Below are 23852 nucleotides of genomic sequence, written 5' to 3' on the forward strand. Positions count from 1 at the left end.
CAGCTTGGTAGGCTGAACCATAGCTTGACTCAGCTGGTTCACCGCAAAGCATAAGTCGGGTTGTGTGTTCACCAAATACATAAGTGAACCCACCAGTTGTCGATAAACTGTAGCAGCTACTACCTCCCCTGAAGTAGCATCCTCCTTCCTCCAGTTCCCAGCTAGAGGAGTCTGCATGGGTTTGCACTTCTCCATGTGAAAGCGCCTGAGTATCTCATTGGCATACTTGCCTTAAGACACAAATACTTCCCCATCTTTTTGCCACACTTCTATGCCTAGAAAGTAGTGCATGAGGCCCATGTCCTTCATCTCAAACTCTCTTGCAAGGTCCTCCTTGCAAGATTTGATCAGCTGATCATCACTTGTCAAAATCAGATCATCGACATAAAGTACAATAATCAATGGCTTACCTTCTACCTTTAAAAAAATTTGAAAGAAAATTCCAATATGGAAAAAACACACACATGGAAAAAATGCTTATTCTTAATTTAAAAATTAAAAGAAAAAATACAAATTCTTGTCAATTTAAAAATAAAAAAATACAAATTCTTGTCAAACTTGAAAATAAAAATATACAAATTCTTGTCAAATTTAAAAATTAAATTTTTGTGAAATCAGATCTAGAAATCCAAGTTTTACAATGTTGAGATCACAAAATAATGAGAGGAGTGAATATAGCAAAAGTGCAAACCCAAAAAGATGCTAGTAAAAGTTGAGCCAAGGACTAGGTCACAATCTACTAAATCTAGATCTACCTTGAGGGAGAGCTATGGGAAGATCTGGACCTTGTGTTGTGTTGTTGTCAAGAAGAAGTAACTTGTCGTTGGTGTGTAGGTGACCTTGGTTGCTTGTTGGTATGAGATTTGGTTTGGTGATGTCTTTGAGGTCTTTGGGCAAGGGGAATGATTCCTCAGGTTCACTTCAATTTGTAGTTTGAGGTAATGTTGCAGTTAGTTTGTGTCATGGTGCCCCTAGCTGATGGGAGTATCAGAAAGGAGGATATATTCCATTGAATATGATTTGGTTGAGGAGGACCTTGGAGAATGTGGGCATGATTTTTGAGTGTCTCTCACATGGAAATGGCTACACATCTTTGATCTAGGTATTGAAAGAATCTAGTGGGGGTCTACATCCCCCTAAACAGGGAATGAAATTGCCTACGGATCTCATGATAAATGGGGCAATGGAAGATGAAATGCTCCTCAATCTCATTCTCTCAAAGTTGGCACAACTAGTAGGTTTTTTTGATTGGTCAATTTGGTGGTTAATCTCTATCTTTACTTTGTGAGAGCCAACTTTGAATTGTCCCAAGGGGATTTGAAAGGTGTGCATCCAATGGTAAAGTGCATAATGGGGTCAAATAATGAGTCCATTCCTCATCACCTTGATGTGCTCAACATTGAAAACTATCGTTATATGTACTTGCCATGAGGTTTTATCTAAGTGACCTAGATATACTTCCTATAGATTTCCTCTCATATGATATTTTTATCTCCTCTTTGGTTGGTAAGAGGTGGTCAGGGGTGCACATAGGGAATATTTAAATAGAGGAAGTTGGTCCATCATAACACCTATTGGAACAAGGATATTTGACACTTTGATGTACCAACACTGGGATTGAACTGAAGGACTAGCTATTGCAATATACTTTGATGAACAATAGGCTAAGTATGGATGCTAGTCACAAACCTTCACTTTATCAGCAAAGCTTTGAACAAGGTGTAGAAGGGAGATAAGACCAAACACCGTCTCAGTTTGGAAGAGGTGAGATCCAAACTTTACAAGATTGATGGGTCAAGGAATTGTTTTTTTGCATTGATTGATGTAGTAGAGGAGTATGATCTATACTCTCTCTATTGAAAACTGTTAATTTTAGATAACAATAGTGTGTTTTATGCTTTCGAGCAATTTACTTCAAAATTTCTTATTAGCCCAATATCAATTTCCAGATTAGCACTCACATTAACATGATAGTAAATGCAGATAGAACATACATAATAAGCAGAAGACAAGCCAAGACAAGAGGATACAATATTTGGTGGATGCCAGGGAAAAACCCCAATGTGGGGAAAACCCTTTGATCAAATCTTCTTATTATTCTTCAAAAGTTGAGTAGAGAGAGAGTACAACATTCAAAATTTACTTGCCTAATCACTATAAAACAATCTAGTCAAATTGCAGTCAACAGGATGCCCTAACCAGAAAGTCAACATTGGTCAAACCAACATAAATCTTCCTCCAAATTAGCTCGCTCAAACCCAATCAACTTGGCCTTTAGGGACAATCCAAATCAACCCAAAATAGTCGGGAATTCCCTATCAAAGTTGGTCAACGCATAGTCAACTCTATGGTTAAACTTGCTATAGTCAACACTGGTCAAACAACCCAAAAAATCTCAGTTTTTGTGCCCAAATATTTGCTGCAGTCAACATTGGTCAAACAACCCAGAAAATCTTGGTTTTTGTGCCCAAATATGCGGCATGCCCAAATAGAGATATTCCCACAAAAATGTAGTCAACTGAAGTCAAACATTGCCCGGTCAACGATTGTAAAGCTGGATGCAACTTGGTCAATGCAAAAATTAGAAAACCCAATCAAATTTTCCCATGTGTGGAGAGGAACAAGCTGCCCTGAAATTCATACGACCCAATTAGATGAAGAGATAGAAGGATGTGCGAGTGATGAGTGACCAAATGAGAAAAACGACTCCTCTATATATACACAATGTTAAGGGTGAAGAGACACGTCTATTGGGCTTCATGAGCCTACATTAGACTTTTGGTCGACTTTGATAATTTGTCCATAGAAGAAATAAATTCATAATTCCATTTATACTTGTCGCAATGAGATGATCTTTACATCAATCTTGCACCTCTTGGAAAGAGGAATCCAATAAAAATATCATCTCCATCATATGAGCTGTCCAAGGTGGAGTTTGGCCCTAGTTGCCAATTTTAACACTCCCTCTCAACTATGGAGAAAGCCACTTGCTAAACCATCTGACAACCTGTACCATCTTTGACATCCCTGCTTTACTTTGATGAACCATGAAGAAATAATGAAGAAGAAATGATCGAGAGTGTATCATACCACTCTCCACTGACCCAAAGTTAGTCTTCATTGATCCCAAATCAATATCAAACATCCTAGCATAGGGAGTACGGTAGTGCACGATGCGTCCATCGATAGTACTATGGTCCCTATCCTCATTTCCCAACTCATTGGTTAGATGAGAAGTACTTCCCATGAGTCCCAGACTGCATGGGTGTTGGGTGTAGGATGTATCGACAAAAGAAGGTGAATCACTCATCCTGCTCATATGCCATAGGAGAAGGTGAACCGCTCATCCTATGCATATATCAATCATCATGGGGTATCACAGGGGAAGGTGAACGACTCACTTTGTACACAACGCACCACTAGGGGAAGGTGAACCACTCACCCTATGATCGTTCATAGCTCCAAGAAGTACCCCCAAGCCCCCTGGAGCTCCCAAAGCTCAATATCCAACTAAAATGGGACCCTCATAAGAGGGTCTCTCCACGAATCCAAGTCGTTCACGGAAGATTAAGAATTTGACCTTCCCCAGGGGCTTCGTAAGAATATATGTGACTTGATCCCAATGTGACGAAGCATTATTGCTCCCCGTTGTACCATATCTCGGATAAAGTGGTACTTGATACCAAAATGCTTGGAGCGGTCATGAAACCCAAGATTCTTAGAAAGACGAATCCCACTTTGGTTGTCGCAGTAGATCACGGTAGTATCTAGCACATGCCCAAACAACTCACTAAAGAGCTTCATCAATCAAACAACTTCACACGAGGCCATACAAGTAGCAATATATTTGGCCTCGACGGTGCTCAAAGCAACAGATATTGAAGTAGAACCTAGTGAAAGGCAACATCTAGATGTGCTCTTACGATCCACCACACTGCTAGCCCAATCAGCATCAAAATAACCATGGAGCCTGAAAATCCCTGCAGTGTATCTTAGTCCATAAGTGATTGTGCCCCGAAGATATATCAAGAGATTCTTGGCAATAATCCAATGTACGTGATGAGGCTCGACCATAAACTGACTCAATGTATTCACTGCAAAGCATATGTCCAGACGAGACTTCACCAAAAACATCAGGGCCCCCATGAGTTGACAATACTCTGAAGGATTTCCCAAATTGGGCCCAACAACAATTCCGCATAACTTCTTGAAGTTAAGTTCCATCGGAGTAGTCATGGACTTACAGTCCACCATCCCAAGTCTTTCGAGTAGCTTCACAATGTATTTTCCTTGGGAAAGGAAAATTCAAGGCCCCCACGAGTTGACAATACTCAGATTGATTTCCCAAATTGGGCCCAACAACACTTCCGCATAACTTCTTGAAGTTAAGTTCCGTTAGAGTAGTCATGAACTTGCAAGTAGCTTCACAATGTATTTTGCTTGTGAAAGGAAAATGTCACCTGGCTTTTGCCAGACCTCCAAGCCTAGGAAGTAGTGCATCAATCCTAGAACCTTCATCTCGAATTCAGAAGCCAACTCCCTATTGTATTGATGAATAAGAGGGTTTGCACCTGTCAGAAAGAGATCGTCCACATATACCAGGATGAGAGGTCTATCATTTTCAACCTTAAAGTAAAGGTTCGGATCAACTTCACTTCTTGTAAATCCCAACTTCATCAGATAATTGTCGATCCTCTCATAGCAATCCTGGGGAGCTTGCTTCAACCCATAGAGGGCTTTCTTCAACCTGCATACATGTGTCTTATGATCTTGAACTTCAAACCCCTCGGGTTGTTCAGCGTAGACTTCCTCCTTAAGTGAACCATGCAAGAAGGCGGTCTTGACATCCATTTGATGTAAATTCCATCCTTGTGAGGCAGCAAGGGCAATGATCGAATGGATGGTGGTATATCGGGCAACTGGTGCAAATATCTCGTCATAGTCCACACCTTCCTTTTGAGAGAAGCCTCGAGCAACAAACCTGGCCTTGAACTTTTTAGCACTTCCATTAGCTCAATGCTTGATCTTGTAGAGCCATTTCGAGGTGACTACAGATTTGTCCTTGGGTCTAGGGACCACACCCCAGACATCATTCTTCATAATCAACTCATACTCTTCGTTCATAGCATCCTTCCAAACTTGGTGCTTCACAATTTCTTTGGATGTGCAAGGCGTAGTTTGAACAATGGTGCTCATAGCAGTTAAGTACCCTTGGTACCTATTCGACTTCTTACTTTCATGAAATGTCCCCCTTGGTGCAATATGTCTCTCGGCATCTTCGAGAATGTCCCTAAGGCATGAGGGTCTCTTTTTTTAGGAGGAGGGCTCATGGGGAGGTAGATCAGTGGGATCCATCGGTCCTTCACCATCGGGCATCGACTCATCCTGCGATTCTCCCTGCTTTCCTGTATTTGCTTCTGTCTTTCCTTGGAATAGGAGGGTTCCTAATCTTCCCAAGGGAAACATCTTCATCAAAGGTGACATCATAACTTATTTCCACTTCTCTTTGACTAGTCTCATAGATTCTATATGCCTTAGAAGTTTCGTTGTAGCCCACAAATGTCCCTTTCTTCCCAGATGCATCAAATTTGCTTCTCTTTTCTTTCGGCACATGAAAATACATGGGGCTACTAAAAATTCTAAAGTGAGAAACATCGGGTTTCTTACTGGTGAAAACTTCTTCGTGAGTTTTGGAGTCCAAGGCTTGATGAGGGCATTTATTTTGAACACATACGGTAGTGTTGGCAGCTTTTGCCCATAGGAACTTTGGAAGGCTTTGATCATGAAGCATGGCACGAGCGGCTTCTATAATAGAACAAGTCTTCCATTCAACAACACCATTTTTCTCAGGAGTATATGCGGTAGTAGTCTCCCTCTTAATGCCAACTTCTCTATAATAGTCATTGAACTCATTTGATTCGTATTCGGTTCCATTATTAGTCCTCAATATTTTGATCTTCTTCTTTGTTTGATTTTCAACCAAGGATTTGAAAGAGCAGAACCATGTGAACATTTTCTCCTTCTTCTTCAAGAAATCCAAGTTTTGCGAGAGAAGTGACCCACAAAGATAACATAATATAAACATCCTCCCAAAGATGTCACGGGTAACATACTAGGTAGATTAGAATGAACCAATTTCAAAATAGCGTTTGTCTTTTATTTTAAATTTGGGCATATCAATCACCATCTTCCTTGCATTGGGTAGAGCCTTATAATGTAGATGAGCAAACCTTAGGTGCCATAATTTAGATTGAAGAGATGTGTCACAAGACATAGCTCCCAATGGACTTCTTCCAACTTGATATAGGCTATCAACCTTGAATCCTGTAAATTCTTCTTTGAAATTTCTTTTCCAAACATGTGCCTTTCCATCAATGAATGCCACCTTGAATCCTTTGTCCTCCATTGCCGAGATGGTAGATGAATGGTGCTACCTTGATTTAATTGAAGAGTAACATTCCCAACTCCTTTCACGGGATAGGTGGCATTGTCTCCAAGAATGGTTTCCAAATTTGTATCCTTTTCCATCAGATTTGAAAGAACTTCCTTATACCTAGTGAAGTGCCTTGAGGCACCACTAGCAATCAACTAATTTCCCAAGGTATCTGGAGGAGAGGCAGTAGAGAGGGCATATATAAGATAAAATTCTTTTTGCTTGTTATCTACAACATTAGATTCATCATACCTAGAGTTTCTTGATCTTTTGGGAGGTCAACCATTTCCATGTTGAGTAGCGGGAGCATTCCTTTTTCCTTTGTTGTTGAATCTGACATTCCTTTGATTGTTGTTGCCCCTGAAATTGTTGCGGTTGATGTTGTCATTATCCCAAGGTGTATCCCTTTTATTAGGACACTCCCTAGCATAGTGGCCAAACCTGTTACAAATGAAGCGTCTGCCTATTCCTTCCATCTTTGAATCCTAGTTTTCCTTGACATTGCTTCTTTGAACTTGCATTGTTCTTCTTTTTAGCATGAGCAGAGAATGCAGTAGGATCATTCCTATTTGAAGGCATGCCTCTCTCTATCATTCTCATTTCTTCTTGAGTACATCTAGTCAACAATTCATCAAAACCTGGAACCTGATCAGTGTTGACGATAGTAGTGTTGAACACATCCCATTCACGAGGGAGACTTCCAAGGGCAATGAGAGTGAGCTCCCTATCAGCAATAACTTATCCAATTGATAGAAGATCATTTTTGATTTCGGTAATCCTCATGAAGTAGGATTGGATATATTCTCCTCTTCCCTTCTTTATGTCCTTCAATTTGTTTTTGAGGAAGAGAACTTGGTTTGCATTGCTAGCTTTGAAGATGCTAACCAATTTTTCATACATTTCCTTAGATGTGCCCAAATCAGAGATGTAAGCAACTAAATGCTTATGAATAGAACCCTTGATGATCTTCTTAGCTTTGATTTCACCTTTCTTGTACTTTGTCTTAGCGGCAGTCGATGCATTTGAAGGAGGTTCAACAATTGAAGGAGGCTCAACAGTCTTTTCTTGCACATAATCCATAGCGTCATGCTCTTCCAAAGTCAAGTCAAGAGATATCTTCCTTGCATGATAATCAGACTTATCATTGAGCTTGTCATAAGATTTGAAGTAATATGAGGAGGCCATTGAATCTTGTCCTTGTCCAACAAATCTTAGTGATTGCTCTTCTCACTCTTGTTTGGGCTTTGTCTTCACCTCAACTCTGATACCATGTTAATTTTAGATAACAATGGTATGTTTATGCTTTAGGGCAATTTACTTCAATTTTTCTTATTAGCCCAATATGAATGTCCAGATTAGAAATCACATTAACATAATAGTAAATGCAGATAGAACATAAATAATAAGTAGAAGACAAGCCAAGACGAGGAAATAATATTTGGCGGATGCCAAGGAGAAAGCCCAATGTGGGGAAACCCTTTGATCAAATCTTCTTATTATTCTTCAAAAGTTCAATAGACATCATACAAAATTTGTAGAAATTTTGAATAATTTAACACATATTCACAGAGATTATCCTGATCATACAATTATAAGCGGAACATGTATAATACATAATCTCCTCTACGTTGATCATCAATTTACAGAAGCAGAAACATTCACAGGCACACATAGAAGCATCAATCAAACTCATAAACACAGTATGTATCCCGGGGAAAGCATCTCGCTAAAAACCCCACACTATCTGTATATTATATTGATTGAGTCATGTAACATTACACAGCATAATACTTCTCACAAGTATCTCCACCTGTTACACACAATACAGCTCAGATTTGATCTCCAAATCTCTTCCACTGCTTGCCTGCCTCCACTGCTCAATACCTGCTCGAGAACTCATGAGAATAGCTTCCCAAACTCGATTTTCACCTGCAAAATAGTCACTCACTCTTTGTGGACGTGAGCAAAGGCTAAAATGCGGGCCAAATACGTGAGCAAACTCATTGGCATACTCAATCCTTTGATTGTGCAAGATCTGGTGCACAACTATAGTCACAACTGATAGCAATCTGATTCTCTACCACTTGTCCCTGTTGAACTGAACATGCACTGACATGCAACTGAGTTAACTGATGTATTCTTTAGTTGTATTATGAGTTAATAATTAGTTTAACAACTCATCATTAGTCTATCTGCAGTTAGACTAACTACAACCAGTTTAACTAAGTTAAACTGAACACAACTCCATCAACTGTACCTCCAGTCAACTAAACTCAACTCACTTGAGTTCTAACTGAAGTCATGCATGCAACAACTCAACTGACTCATAAGAAAAACGAATTTCCTTCTGACAGCTGCATGTGCCACTTCCGTAGCTCAAACTGAAGTGCTCCAAGAGAATAAGATTAAGTTTATAGTCCAAATATTATTGTGAGATAATAATATTTGACTTTTCTATTTTTTGACAGCCAGTCTAAAAATAGACTTGATCACTCACACTGTGATCACTCACACTTTCATCAAAAATAGAAGTCCATCTATTTTTCCCAACTTGATCAATCATCCATAAACATAGACATGATCCATATGTCTAAAAATAGACATAGTCTAAAAATAGACTTGCGCCAAAAATAGCCTGCGGGCCCACTTAGTGAAGGCGATTCTTTTCACTAAGCTCCATCATCTTGTTGCAATCTCAACAAAATTTACTTGTCCAATCACTATAAAACAGTCCAGTCAAACTGTAGTCAACAGGATGCCCTAACCAGAAAGTCAATGCTAGTCAAACCAACAAAAATCTTCCTCCAAAATCAGCGCGGTCAAACCTAGTCAACTCGGCCTTCAAGGATAGTCCAAATCAGCCCAATACAGTTTGGAAATTTTGGTCAAAGTTGGTCAACGTATAGTCAACTATGTGGTCAAACTTGCTGTAGTCAACACTGGTCAAACAACCCTGAAAATCTTGGTTTTTGTGCCCAAATATGTGGCCTGCCCAAACTGAGATATTCCCACAAAAAACGCATTCAAACAAAGTCAAACACTGCTTGATCAATGTTGATCAAAGCTGGCTGCAACTTGGTCAATGTAGAAATTAGAAAACCTAGTCAAATTTTTCCACATGTGGAGAGGAATAGGCCGCCCTGAAATTCGTACGACCCAATCAGATGAAGAGAGAAAGATGTGCGAGTGATGAATGACCAAATGAGGGAAATGACTCCTCTATATATACACAATGTTGAGGGTGAAGAGACACGTCTGTTGGACTTCATGAGCCTACATTTGACTTTTGGCCGACCTTGATAATTTGTCCATAGAAGAAATAAATTCATAATTCCATTTATACTTGTTAGAATGAGATGATCTTTAAATCAATCTTGCACCTCTCGGAAAGAGAAATCCAATAAAAGTATCATCTCCATCATGTGAGTTATCCAAGTTGGATTTTTGCCCTAGTTGCCAATTTTAACAAAAACCAACTATACTTTAAACTAGGTCCCTTGTAGAAATTCCCACTGTAGATCACCTGGTAATGCAATGTACTAAAGCAAAACAGTTGATCTACTTCTACAAACAATTTAGTGGAAGCTTAATCAAACATGAGCAACATCAAGCATGAACAGATATAACTGAGAATGCGAAGTAGTCAACCATAACACAGAAAACAGTGCGGAAGCACCAGCCTAAAACCCCAACTCTGTATTATCATACAAGTGGAAATCTTGTTCAAGTTACAAAAAGAATCAACTCTTAAGCTATCCTGCTCTCTTTGTAATCAAACAACGCCGCTCACAGACCCAATAGACATAGAATATATCTTCCTCAAGTCCTCCAAGGCACCTATTTCCTTGCCCAATTTTGATTGGGGTCCAATGATATCGCATGTGTGAATTGGCCTCATCACACTCACTGTAACCTCAGGTCCAATTGCGCAATCCTTAAGGAATAATATTCCTTCTGCATGCAAGGAATATTCACCAAGGAATATCCTAGCAACTGATAGTACATTGTCCCTCCATTTGATCTCAACTGGGTCTCTGATTGCACTGACATGCGTGAGTTATCCATGAGTGAATACTCAGTTATCTGAAATACAATAGTTACATGCATGCAAGCATTAACTAATTGAACTCTCATTAATTTAACAAACTATTAAATTAATCTAACTGGACTTGACTCAGTTAACTGAGCCAACTAATTACAACTCAATATTACAAGTCACTCTTATCTCTTTAACTGATGGATAAATCCCTCAATCAAAGGAGAAACTGTTGTATGTCCTCACATAGACTTCAAGTTTGATTTTCCTTAACTAAATAACTCAAGATGAAATAATTAATCAATTTACAAACTGCTGTTAATATGAAATTCGAATTTTACTTCCTATGTTTAGTCTAGGGACTGACTAAACTAAGAAGGGATCCCAAAATGCTATTTTTTGAAAAGCTATTTTTAGCACTTTCACTTTTCACCCATTGTAGCTAAGATCCACAATGGCTGAACTGTTATTTATAGCTTGGCTATTTATAGCAGTGCTATTTTTAGCATTTCTTGTTGCACTTTTCAACACTCCCTCTCAACAAGAAAGGGATTATCAGTAACCCCGATCCTGTTTCTGTGGAACTCGAACTTGCATTTTGACAATTCCTTAGTCAAAATATTTGCATCCTGCTCCTCGGTCAAAACATACTGCAACATCATAATCCTCTTGACCACACAGTCCCGTATATGATGGTAACGAATATCTATATGCTTGGACCTGTCATGAAACACTGGATTCTCAGAGAGTTTTAAGCAACTCTGATTATCACAGTATATCACTGTAAGATCTATCATCTGACCAAACAATCCCACTAGAATCTTCCGCATCCAAATGGCCTCGCATGCTGCCTGACTAGCAACCATGTATTTAGCCTCTGTTGAGCTAAGTGCAACTGATCTCTGTTTCCTGCTATACCAAGAAACTGCAGCTGAACCAAGGATGAAGATTCCTCCAGAGGTGCTCTTCCGGTTTGATGGACTACTAGCGCAATCCGCATTCGTGAAGCCTTGCAGCTTCACTCCCTCTGTCTGTCTGTACCACAATCCGTACTGTGTAGTGTCTCTGAGATATCTCAGCACATGCTTCACTGCCTTCCAAAATAGCTTGGTAGGCTGAACCATAGCTTGACTCAGCTGGTTCACCGCAAAGCATAAGTCGGGTTGTGTGTTCACCAAATACATAAGTGAACCCACCAGCTGTCGATAAACAGTAGCAGCTACTACCTCACTTGAAGTAGCATCCTCCTTCTTCCAGTTCCCAACTAGAGGAGTCTGCATGGGTTTGCACTTCTCCATGTGAAAGCGCCTGAGTATCTCATTGGCATACTTGCCTTGAGACACAAATACTTCCCCATCTTTCTGCCACACTTCCATGCCTAGAAAGTAGTGCATGAGGCCCATGTCCTTCATCTCAAACTCTCTTGCAAGGTCCTCCTTGCAAGATTTGATCAGTTGATCATCACTTGTCAAAAGTGATTTGATCAGTTGATCATCACTTGTCAAAAGTAGGTCATCGACATAAAGTACAATAATCAATGGCTTACCTTCTACCATGATGTGGTAAAGGTTCGCATCTGCTTCACTCTTGGTGAAGCCTAATCCGGTGAAATAGCTGTCGATCCTGGTATACCAAGCACGGGGTGCTTGCTTCAACCCATATAGTGCTCGCTTGAGTCGATAAACATGCGACTTGCGATCGAAGGTCTCAAATCCTTTGGGCTGCTCAATGTATACCTCTTCCTCAATCTTCCCATTGAGGAACGTCGTCTTCACATCCATCTGATGGATCTTCCAACCCATCTGAGCTGATAGAGCTAGCATCGATCTGATAGATGAGTACCTTGCTACGGGAGCAAAGGTCTCATCGTAGTCGATCCCCTCAACCTGTGAGAAACCTCGGGCAACAAACCTTGCCTTGTGTTTCTCAACACTGCCATCAGCTGCCTGCTTTACCTTGTAAAGCCATCGAGAACTAACCACTGACTTGTCCCCAGGTCTAGGGACAACATCCCACACACTGTTTCGTATGATAGAATCATACTCTTCTACCATTGCATCAACCCAGACTGGTTGCTGCACTGCCTCCTGAAAAGAAGAAGGTTTCGGTCGCTACACACTCCCCAACCAGGGCCATGTAGCCAGTGTATCTCTCGGGAGATCTCCTTTGTCTGTGCTGAGAGGATGGTTGCCCCACATTCTCTCTCACATCTAGCATCTTTCTGTCAGCTTCCCGCGAGCGTTTCCACCTGTCTCTGGAAGACTCTCCACGAGTGGTGGTTTCCACTACTGTATCCTCTGCATGTGGTTGATCCACATCATCAGGAGGTTCCTCCTCCTTTGGAACTAAAAGTTCCTCATCGCCATGCAACTTGAGCTCCCTCTCAAGTGACACTCGCATGGTTCTTTGCTCGTCAAACTTTAGATTCCTGCGCACTATGGTCCTCTGACTGGCAAGCAGAAACACACGATAGTTGTGGGGTGTATCCGCGTACCCCACAAGTATCCCCAACTTAGCTGTTGGGTCTAGCTTCTTTTGAGCATCTTTGGTCACATGACAATAAATTGATGATCCAAAGATGCGGAAGTGACTCACATCTGGTCGCTTCCTTGAAAAAGCCTCCATAGGTGTCTTCATCCCCAAGATACGATGAGGACTTCTGTCTTGAAGGTACACTGCTGTATTGCATGCCTCAGCCCACAGATGAAGTGGTAGGCCTTGGTCATGCAACATTGCTTGAGCTGCTCCCACAATAGATCTGTTCTTCCTTTCGGCCACCCCATTTTGTTGTGGGTTATGAGGTGTTGTCAGTTCCCATTTAATTCCTTTTGCAGCACAGAAGTCTTTAAACTGCTGGGAAACATACTCTCCACCATTGTCGCTTTGCAAGGCTTTACTTTCTTTCCTTATTCTTTCTCTGCCACGGCTTTAAACTTACAAAACTTCAAGAAGGTCTGATCCTTCTTTTGCATAAAGTAGATCCAACATCTACGAGAAAAATCATGAATAAAAATAACATAGTACCTTTGCTTAGCGGTGGAGGCTGTAGAGAATGGTCCACATACATCTGAATGAACTCGCTCCAGGATTGCTTCAGCTCTACTATCCCGATCCTGAAAGGAATCTTTTGCATACTTACCCAGGGTGCATTCTTTGCATGTATCTGTTTGCTCCAGTTTTCCCTTGGGTAAGCGGGTAGAAATTTGCTGCATGATCTTCAAGGCCTCGTGATGCAAGTGGACTAGTCTTCCATGCCATAGCTTGCCAACATCTTGGCTTTGCACCACCTCTGCTTTGGAACTCAGCGCAACACAGTCATCTACCTCCAGCTTGTAGAGATTCTTTACTCGAATCCCAATTCGCTTGGTCTGTCCGGTGTTGATATGCCTCAGGAAAACTTTTCCTTTACTAAAGACTATATCATAGCCTTTATCTTCTAGCATAGCAACATATATAAGTTTCTTTTTCAAACCTGGTACATACTTAACAACAGATAGGGTGAGAGGAGCACCATGCTCCCTCTGAAACACACCTGTACCTTCACTGGAGACAGTACTTTCCATCATCGCCCATCTCGATCCGCATCTGGAGATCCTTCTCCTCCAATGTACTGAAAAGCTTCTTGTCACCCAACATGTGGAAAGAAGCTCCACTGTCTAGGTACCAAACACATCCCACCATGGATGAAACCATGCATGAGATAAGTGAGAAATCCTGCTCAAACTGTGAGGCTAATGCATCACCATCAGATCCCTTGGAGGAACCCTTCTTGGATTTCTTTTGTGGACAATTCATTGCATAATGGCTCACTTCATGACAGTGAAAGCATCGCACCTGACTTGTCAACCTTCTTCCCACCATGAGAAGATTTGGATTGGGACGCCTTCCCTTTCCCTTTCTTAGCTTTACTCGCTAAAGCTAGATTTTGTTCATCATCTTGTTTTGATGAAGATCCATCCCTGGTGTTTCGCCTTATCTCCTCCTGCATTAGGTTCGACCAAAGTCGTTCCCAATCTGGCAGTTTCTCTCTTCCATCAATCGAGTCCTGGTAGCTATGCCAGCTCTTAGGAAGACTGAGGAGTGCTAGACTCACCATGTCGTCATCAGCTGTCATGATCCCTACGCTTCCAAACTCATCCCTACAGGTGGTGAGCTTGTTCAGGAACATAGAGATTGAGTCGCCCTTTTCGCACTTGATCTTTCAAAGCTTATCTTTCAGCGCTAGCTTCCTCTGATCGCTGCTATTTTGATAAAGATCTTTCAATGTTTTCCACATCGAAAATAAAGTCTCCTTCCCATGGAGGCTCGAGACAATGTGATCTCGAACTCCCTCTAGGAGGATTCTCCTTGCTCTAGCCACACACTTTTTCCATTCTGCTAGTTGAGTAGCATTAGTCGGCATCTAGACTTCTTGATCAATGAAGTCCTTTAGACTGTTATCTTCTAATACTGCCTCCATGCGATCCTTCCAGGCTATATAATTCGAACTGCCATCAAGGGCATATTCGAATCTTAAACCACTGAACGCCATTGGTGAAATAGATGTGATAAGAACTCAATTCAATATTTAGAAACCAAACTTCGAACTTCTCTTGCTTGTTTACTGTTCTTCCTTGATCACTGTTGCTCTGATACCATGTAGAAATTCCCACTATAGATCACCTGGTAATGCAATGTACTAAAGCAAAACACTTGATCTACTTCTACAAACAATTTAGCGGAAGCTTAATCGAACATGAGCAACATCAAGCATGAACAGATATAACTGAGAATGAGAAGTAATCAACCATAACACCGAAGATATAACACTGGGGAAAGCACCAGCCTAAAACCCCAACTTTGTATTATCATACAAGTGGAAGTCTTGTTCAAGTTACAAAAAGAATCAGCTCTTAGGCTATCCTACTCTCTCTGTAATCAAACAACACTGCTCACAGACCCAATAGACTTAGAATATATCTTCCTCAAGTCATCCAAGCCTCCTTGCGTAGTTTTGATTGGGGTCCAATGATATCACGTGTGAATTGGCCTCATCACACTCACTGTAACTTCAGGTCCAATTGCGCAATCCATAAGGAATAATATTCCTTCTGCATGCAAGGAATATTCACCAAGGAATATCCTAGCAACTGATAGTACACTGTCACTCCATCTAATCTCATCTGGTTCTCTGATTGAATTGACATGCATGAGTTATCCATGAGTGAATACTCAGTTATCTGAAATACAGTAGTTACATGCATGCAAGCATTAACTAACTGAATTCTCATTAATTTAACAAACTACTAAATTAATCTAATTGGACTTGACTCAGTTAAGTGAGCCAACTAATTACAACTCCATATTACAACTCACTCTTATCTCTTTAACTGATGGATAAATCCCTCAATCAAAGGAGAAACTGTTGCATGTCTTCACATAGACTTCAAGTTTGACTTTCCTTAACTAAATAACTCAAGATGAATTAATTAATCAATTTACAAACTGCTGTTAATATCAAATTCGAATTTTACTTTCTATGTTTAGTCCAGGGACTGACTAAACTAAGAAGGGATCCCGAAATGCTATTTTTAGAAAATCTATTTTTAGCACTTTCACTTTTCACCCATTGTAGCTAAGATCCATAATGGCTGAATTGCTATTTATAGCAGTGCTATTTTTAGCATTTCTTGTTGCACTTTTCAATATCCCTAACCCTCAGAAACATATATAATCGTGGATCGGACAAGAGTGCCCATGAATGACATCTTGGCCTATCTGTTTTGAAAATGGTTTTGGAAACATTGCTTCTTAATAAGGGCCAAGGATCTACAACCCTTGTTGGTTTGGGCTGAAGCACATGTCACAAACTAAATATATGAGTTGGTGATCTCGCTCTACTCCTCTTTGAAATCAAAATGGTGATCAAAGAGGATTTTCTTTGACACATTGAAGATCATAGCCTTGGTTTTACTTAGGTTGACCATCAATTGACAAAGATCATAGAAAAGGATTAGGGCATCTAGTTGTCTTTGCAATTCATTTGGGGATGAGGCTATCAGGATGTAAGGATCACATCCTCCACAAACATCAAGATAGAAATCAAAACATGGTGTAGAAGGCAATTGTCATTGTATTGAATGTGCTTATGCAAGGACTTTAGCTTCTCAATGTAGATCTTGAGGACACAGGGCAACCTTATTTTACCCCAATAGTACCCTAAATAAAATTTAATATCCTATATGTTGTTCAAAGATGACTAAGGATTGACTCATAAATGCATGATGGTTGACAAAAGGGTCATTGAGATGCCAATGTCTCTAAGTATTTGGCATAAAGCCTTTATGGGAACAATCAACTTTTTTGGTAGTCTACAAAACAACAATAAGCTTTTGAAGAGCGATGTCAAGCTTCTTCAATGATAGTCTTGAGTGCAAAGATTTGATCAATAGTCTGGTGCTTAGGTCGGAATTGCAGCTGCTTCTTCTTAGTTTGCTGTTTATAGTGAATCATAGAAACTACCAATTATGACTAAAACAAATTGCTAGATAGTCATCTTCCTTCCTAGTTGTTTGTATGCCTTCCACAAAATCCATGGAAATGGTTTCCTATTTATGTGTGGGTAGAAGTAAGGGATAGTATAGATGTTACTAGGCTTGTTGGTACAACAAAGCATACATCCTCTTATAAACTTAGCTACATCTTCTTGCATCTTGTGCTGATGGCCATACCTATTCTCTTCAAAGTCCTCTTCATGATTGCATTGGGGATGTGCTTTGCATCTAGAAATAAATCCAGATTTAATAAGACTCTAGTGGGCATTAGTTGATGCAGTAGGGCCTCTCACAAGGTGACAAATATCTATACTAGCTTGATGGATCCCATGAGCTATTGATCCTTAATGACTTTCCCAACCTCCTTGATTCTCACTCTTTTTTGTTGACCTACAAAGGTGCAAGTGTAGGTGATTATATCTTGGCAAGCCAAACTCTACTTGACTTCATCCAACACTTATTGGTGATTCTCATTGTGTTAGACGAACAAGCCCTTCTATCATTCTCCCTACATATTAATAATCCTTGTGATTCCCCTTCGATATGCTTTGAACCACCCCTCTTTAATGAGGGTGACCTTGACATCTTTACTTCTTATCTCCACTAGAGGTTGTCGTTTAAGTCCATTTTTGCATGCCTCACTTTTGTCGATGCCAAATACATTTTTATTTTTTCGTCATTTGGGAAGTTGCTCTTCAATCCTACCCCCATCACACCAATTCCATTTCACCTTCATTTAAAACCAAATTTGGTGCCTTCAATAAATGGTATGACAATGATTGTGAACTCCATCAACTTTGAGACACCTTCATTTATACTTTCCCATTCTACTTGCATCTTAAAGTTGCGTATCATTGCCTACATCATAAGAAATGCCTCTTCATTTCCCAATGGAGACATGAGCTGAGAGCTTCCCTTGTTTGTTCCCCTATACTTTTTAAGGTCACCTTCTTCCCTCACCATTCTCCTATCCTTCTAGACCCAAAATCTATGTTTTACCCTTGCGTCCTCCCTATATGATGTCCCTAATTAGCCCTCAATCCAAGTCAACTCCCACCCTCTCTTCTTGCCATCTATTCTCATATCAAGATGTTTGAGAGGCCATGTGGATGTTGAATAATAGTAACGTAGTGGATGAGAAAGGGTTCCAAGCAAAGCTCTTCAAGTAAGGTCTTCAATATTAAAATTGCAAGTTACTTGCTAGTAATTTCCTTGCCAGAAACAAATTTAAATTTAAATTTAGTATATTGAATATGATGCACCCATTAGGGACTTTTAAATTGTAAAATAAATTATAGTGAAGCAAATGAAACCAATCTCTGAAAAAGCACAATTTTTTCCCCTTCAAATCAGCTTGTTAAAATAATATCAAAGCTTACAAGTGCTCCCTTAACTGGAAAAATGGCCCTCTTAGAAATTGACCTCCACTCTATGTGCCCAACTTATTGTATGACCTTTATATAGCCTAAATTTGCATTGACTAGTACAATATCCCTCTCTCCCTTTGAAGTGTATGGCCTACACTTGGCTGATCCTCTTAGAAATTGACCTCCACTATATGCGCCCAACTTATTGTATGACCTTTATATAGCCTAAATTTGCATTGACTAGTACAATATTCCTCTCTCCCTTTGAAGTGTATGGCCTACACTTGGCTGATCCTCTTAGAAATTGACCTCCACTCTATGCGCCCAACTTATTGTATGACCTTTATATAGCCTAAATTTGCATTGACAAGTACAATATCCCTCTCTCCCTTTGAAGTGTATGGCCTACACTTGGCTGATCTCTGCTACTGCTACTCATTGTTTTTATCTTCTTTGGGCTTGTGTTGCTATCCTTTGTGCCTTAATCTCTTACTGAGTTCTTGTTCTTGTGTCTTTCTCCTTCACTTAGGCTTGCCTTTAAAATCTTGAGTTATTGATTGAATCAATTAACCATTGATGACTAATTCTCGATAATCATAATCTCAATGAAATTGGTAGTTGAGATGAAGTCTAGATCAACAATTTAGGTTCATTTACTTCTCCAATTTAAACTTTACATTTTCTTAGATATTGAACTCACTTTTATAAAAAGCGTTTCACTTTAATGATTCCTTTAATTAAACTAAATTTGCTAAGGTGAAGAATTCCACACGTCTTAACACTTAGACCTATGCGAAAGTACTTTTGTCTAAGCTACAAACATCAACACTCTCTCTTAGCGAAGAAGGTATTTTGCACCACTCCAATCTTGTCTCTGTAAAATACAAGCTTCCTTTTAGCCAAGGGTTTGGTCAGAATGTCTGCAACCTACTCATCTATGGAGATATACTAAAGCTTAACTGCTCCCTTTTGGATCCTATCTCTATTGAAGTGATATCTAATCTTGATAAGTTTGGACCTGCCATGGAACATTGGATTTTTAAAGAGTTTGATGCAGCTTTGATTATCATAATATATCATTGTAAACTCCAACCCTTGATTAAACAACTTTGCAGGAAACTTCCGATGCCAAATGGCTTCATAACTCACCATACTTGCTGCCATATGCTCTTCCTCAGCTTAATTTAGTGTTATTGAATTCTTCTTTCTACTGAACCATGATATCATTGCTAATCCAAGGTTGAAGTAACACCCTGAGTTTCTCTTCTTGTTTGTTGCACTCCCTGCCTAATCTAAGTTTATATATCCCTGTAGCCTCACTCCGTCACCACCAAGATACCTCAAACCATACTTCACTGTACCTCTCAAGTACTTGAACATTGCTTTGTTGTTACCCAATGCACTTGCCTTGGCTCCACTAGGAATTGGCTCAAGGTGTTCATATCAAAGAGGTATATTTGGCCTGGTATATCAATAGTATGGAGATGTGCACATAAAGAGGTATGTTAGCTTTTTGTGATTATTGTTCTCATGATGATTCTTTCATGAGGATTTGGTGTCTTGGGGAAGGAGGAAGACAGTTGGAGGCACAGGTTGTCTTTGTGAACATTGTGATCAACAAAAGGATAATACTAGCACCTGTTGATACATGTGCCTCACAAAATCTCATGAATGCAAGTTTAGCAGAGCAGCTTGGATGCAGGTAGCCCAAGTAGGACAATGGTGAAGGTAGTGAATTCCAAGGCCAAAATCTAAGTGGATTGGCAACAAGATTTCTAGTTTAGATTGATGGATGGAAGGGTTTATTGGACTTCATTGTGATGCGCATGGATGACTTTGATGTGATATTGGGATAGGATTTCTTGATAGGGAACAAGGTGATCCCAATACTGTGGATGGATCTAAATTAAATTTGAGATCTAAGGTAATAAATTACATGACAAAAGATCTTTAGAATATTGTAAGATCTGTTGTGATGGATTGTTCTAATGATAAAAGATCATATTGGTATTAGAGCGGTATTCTTCAGGGTTTCATGGGAAGTTGTAGGATCTAGGAATTGGCTTAAGAAAAATGTCTTTGAACCCTAGCAATGACAGATAAGTCTAGTCATAACAACCCTTGGGATGAGGTAGATGAGAGATGTTCAAAGTTGGAAGAACAAGTCATTGATATCTCTCGCAACATGGCCCTCCTCATGGCGGCTCTATAAAACAAGTTTGGACCTTCTGGGAGTTGGTGTCTCTAACTCAAAAGCATCATTATAAGATAAGATAAATGTATTAATGTCCAACTGATGTCAATGGAATTGTGCTAGGTACAATGATGTCGGTACAAAATGGGAGTGCTAAAGTGGCTCCCATATAAGACAAAAATCAGGAAGTAAAAGAGCATACTAATCTAAAGCCTTAGATGGCCAACTCCAAAGAATGAAGAGGCAGTCTAGGAGAAGGATGTACAAGATGAGTGGTTCATTGGCCAAACAAAATGTTATAGCTGTAATGCCTAGGGGTAATGAAAAAACCAACAAATTTGTAGAAGGAAAAAAGGCTATGTTAAATACCGGGCCACTAGGAAGGGAAGGGGAACCATTCTTTTGGTGTTGTTATTGTTCCACAGTAGAGTAGAGCATCTAGGAATGGGATATCGAATCCTACCAAAGGGAGGTAGAAGATTTCTGTAGAAGCCATTCAGGTGACAGTATTCATGGCAACTCCCTAATGAGTGCCTGGTTCTTTCTACTTGCATTTCATAACTGAGAAAAAGAGAGCAGAGCATAGGCTTAACCTCCTAGCTGGGTTTTAGTTCATATTGGGTTTCCCAGGTCACATTTTGTGTTCAGTTTTGTGGATGGTGTGTTTATTTGCTTTTTCCTTCTATTTCTGTTTTAGTTATTCCCATAATTTTGAGCACTATGTTAGTATCCTTAAACCTAAGATCTATGGTAATAAACTACTTAAAGCTTTCAGAATATGGTAGATCTGTTGTCATTAATTGTTCCAGTGTATCCAGGGCAGTTTGTAGATAAGCTCCTTCAGGAATTCACTTTCAAATGCACTTTCAGTTTTATTGATCTTCATGTCATTTTATCATTAAAACAAAACTCTCAAAAATATTTTTGAAGCCTAATGAGTTTGTCTTTATTTGTAAGCAGAGAAAGGGAAACATTGTAGTTTGGGAAAGCCATTCTCAATTAAGGGAATCAGCAGAGTTGCAACTCATGATGCCATGGATGCTTAAAATAAATTTTAGACTTCTTACTGAAGGCATTTCTTTTTTGTTTTCTACTTTGAATTACGCATGAGAACATTGAGACAACATTTAACAACAAACAATGGCACTTCACAAGTAGATGCACTACAATTCATTGAGTGTTCCAATTTGCTTACTTGATTTTTTCCCTTTTTCTAGTGAAATCCCCATTGTTTAGATTATGGAACTTTGTATGGTGTACAATGGGTACAAGTACAACAGGTGCAGAAATGCAGTCCCTTTTTTCAGTGTTCCATGGGGATGTGTCTCTCATATGGGGACATGCCCCCATATTTTCCACGCTGTGGGGATGGGGAGACACGTAGGAAACTTTTCCCCATGTCCCCTGATGCAGGAGCATCCGAACCCTTGATGAAAAAAAATTAGAGAAAGAGACACGTGGACAACCACATGGACAACCAGGCCAACCTTGAACAAGATTTGGTTAATGAACTAATTTTAGTTAAAAAAATCAGTTAAAACTGAATGTATGTATAACAAGAACTGAAGGATTCATTAGTGAATCAAGAAAAGAGAGGAAAAAAAACCTGTGCGTGTGAGAGAGGGAAAAATGTAGTTGCTGGAGAATTCTTGATTAAGGCTGAGATGCCTTAAATTGTAATCTGAGTTTGTAAATAAAGAAAATGCCTCTTTGTTGAATTTGTGCCTTTGTATGTTTTTGTTTGAATTGTTTTCCGGTTTTCTTTTCAGCTGAAAATGAAAATATGAATGCCACAGAATAAGCGTGTGAGTGTGCACGTTTTTCGGTAGAGTTTTATGAAGAATTGAGGGCTGTATTCAGGCGGAGATGGAGACCAGGAGATCGGATTTCGGTGTCTCTTTGCCTTCTCCACCTTCGAAGGACTCACCAACACTGTAAACACTGCTAAGGTTTGGGATCCGACCTTAGTTGAAGGAAGCAGACTGCAAGCAAATCTGGTGAAAGACGTTGATATCGTTTTCTTGGCATTCAGCAAATTAGCGGGTCACCATATCTTATGCGGCAGAGAGTTTCTAGTCTACGAAACACAAGTCATTGTTGATCGAATATATGTGGTTGGCGTAGCTTCACTGCCAAAACAGTTGGGAAGAGCAGTATTAACAGAGAACAAGAAGCGAGTGCGGGGAGAGCTTGAATTGGGTTGGGTCATTCAAGCGCTTGAAGACAACAGATCCTGTAATCTCACTTTTTCAGTGCAGGTGAATCCCTGAGGATTGGCTGGTCATGGTGGAGCAAGAATCCGCAGCGGAAGCGTAGTGGGCCCATAACCCACAGGCCACAAGACTATTTTATTGGGGAAATGGGATTTTGGTTCACCCCAGAATCTCGTCCCCATCATCCCCCTTTGGGGGAAACACATGGGGAAATGTTAACATGTTTCCACAGAAGGGGTTGTCTGGGCATCCCCCTCCCCCAGAAGGGGGACGTCTGTATGTTCCCCCCTAGATGGAGAATGATGGTTGAGATCTATATAACATAGTTGGCACTCTGTCTACTGTTTCAGGCATAAAACATTAGTTTGCATAACACATGAATTTTTGTAGAGCTAATCAGATGGACATTTTTGATTGTGTGTGCTAGCTTCTTTTATTGACTGCAAGTTATATGCATTTCCTATGTCATAAATATAATTGTAGTAACTGTAGTAGGAATAAACAAATGATTTATAAATACTATTCAGATTACACTGCTAGAAACTTCTATTAAATTGAAATATATTGTATGACATGTTCATTCTTTGTGCACTTGTCTGAAGGGTAAGTAAAAGCTAATAGAAATTGGACGTATTTTCATGAATCATTTATTCAAATGTGCTTAGTTTTAATCAACTCAATCAAATGAATACATAATCATATTTTAATGATTTGAAGTATGCTTATTTGCCTTGGGAATATGAAGCGCTGCTGTTTCTGGAACTCATGAATACTATTTTTTCTTTCAGAGATATCTGCAGCAACATGATGAAGTGGAGCTGTCGGCTTTGGGAATGGGTACATGAACTTTTCTACATTCTCATGAAATCTCAATGGAAAGAATAGATTTTGTCCATTTATTAAAGTTTTCTTTGTTTTTAATATCTGGCTGTGGCTTAAAACCTAATTTGAAAGGAACTTCATTCATTTCTTTCTATACCATTAACATTATAGATAATTGTTTGCTTGTTTACGGTGAGAGTGTTTCTGGCACCAATTGACCTTCAGTACTTTCTGCTACTAATTGGCCTTCATTA

At 39.7% G+C, this 23852-nt stretch overlaps 1 protein-coding gene across 1 annotated transcript in view; it reads left to right on the forward strand.

Moving 5' to 3' along the window:
• The window catches only part of LOC149185285 (uncharacterized protein At2g34160-like), a 57898-nt gene that overhangs the window by 11985 nt on the left and 22061 nt on the right, over positions 1-23852 (forward strand). Inside the window, exon 2 of the mRNA XM_089417876.1 lies at positions 23565-23613. Coding sequence (XP_089274002.1) covers positions 23565-23613 — 49 coding nt within the window. The remainder of the gene's footprint in view (positions 1-23564; positions 23614-23852) is intronic.

The sequence above is a fragment of the Pinus tabuliformis genome, chromosome 3_2, assembly GCF_031772625.1.
Source record: "Pinus tabuliformis cultivar Carrire ecotype Pingquan chromosome 3_2, CPIR1, whole genome shotgun sequence".
Classification (NCBI taxonomy): domain Eukaryota; kingdom Viridiplantae; phylum Streptophyta; class Pinopsida; order Pinales; family Pinaceae; genus Pinus; species Pinus tabuliformis.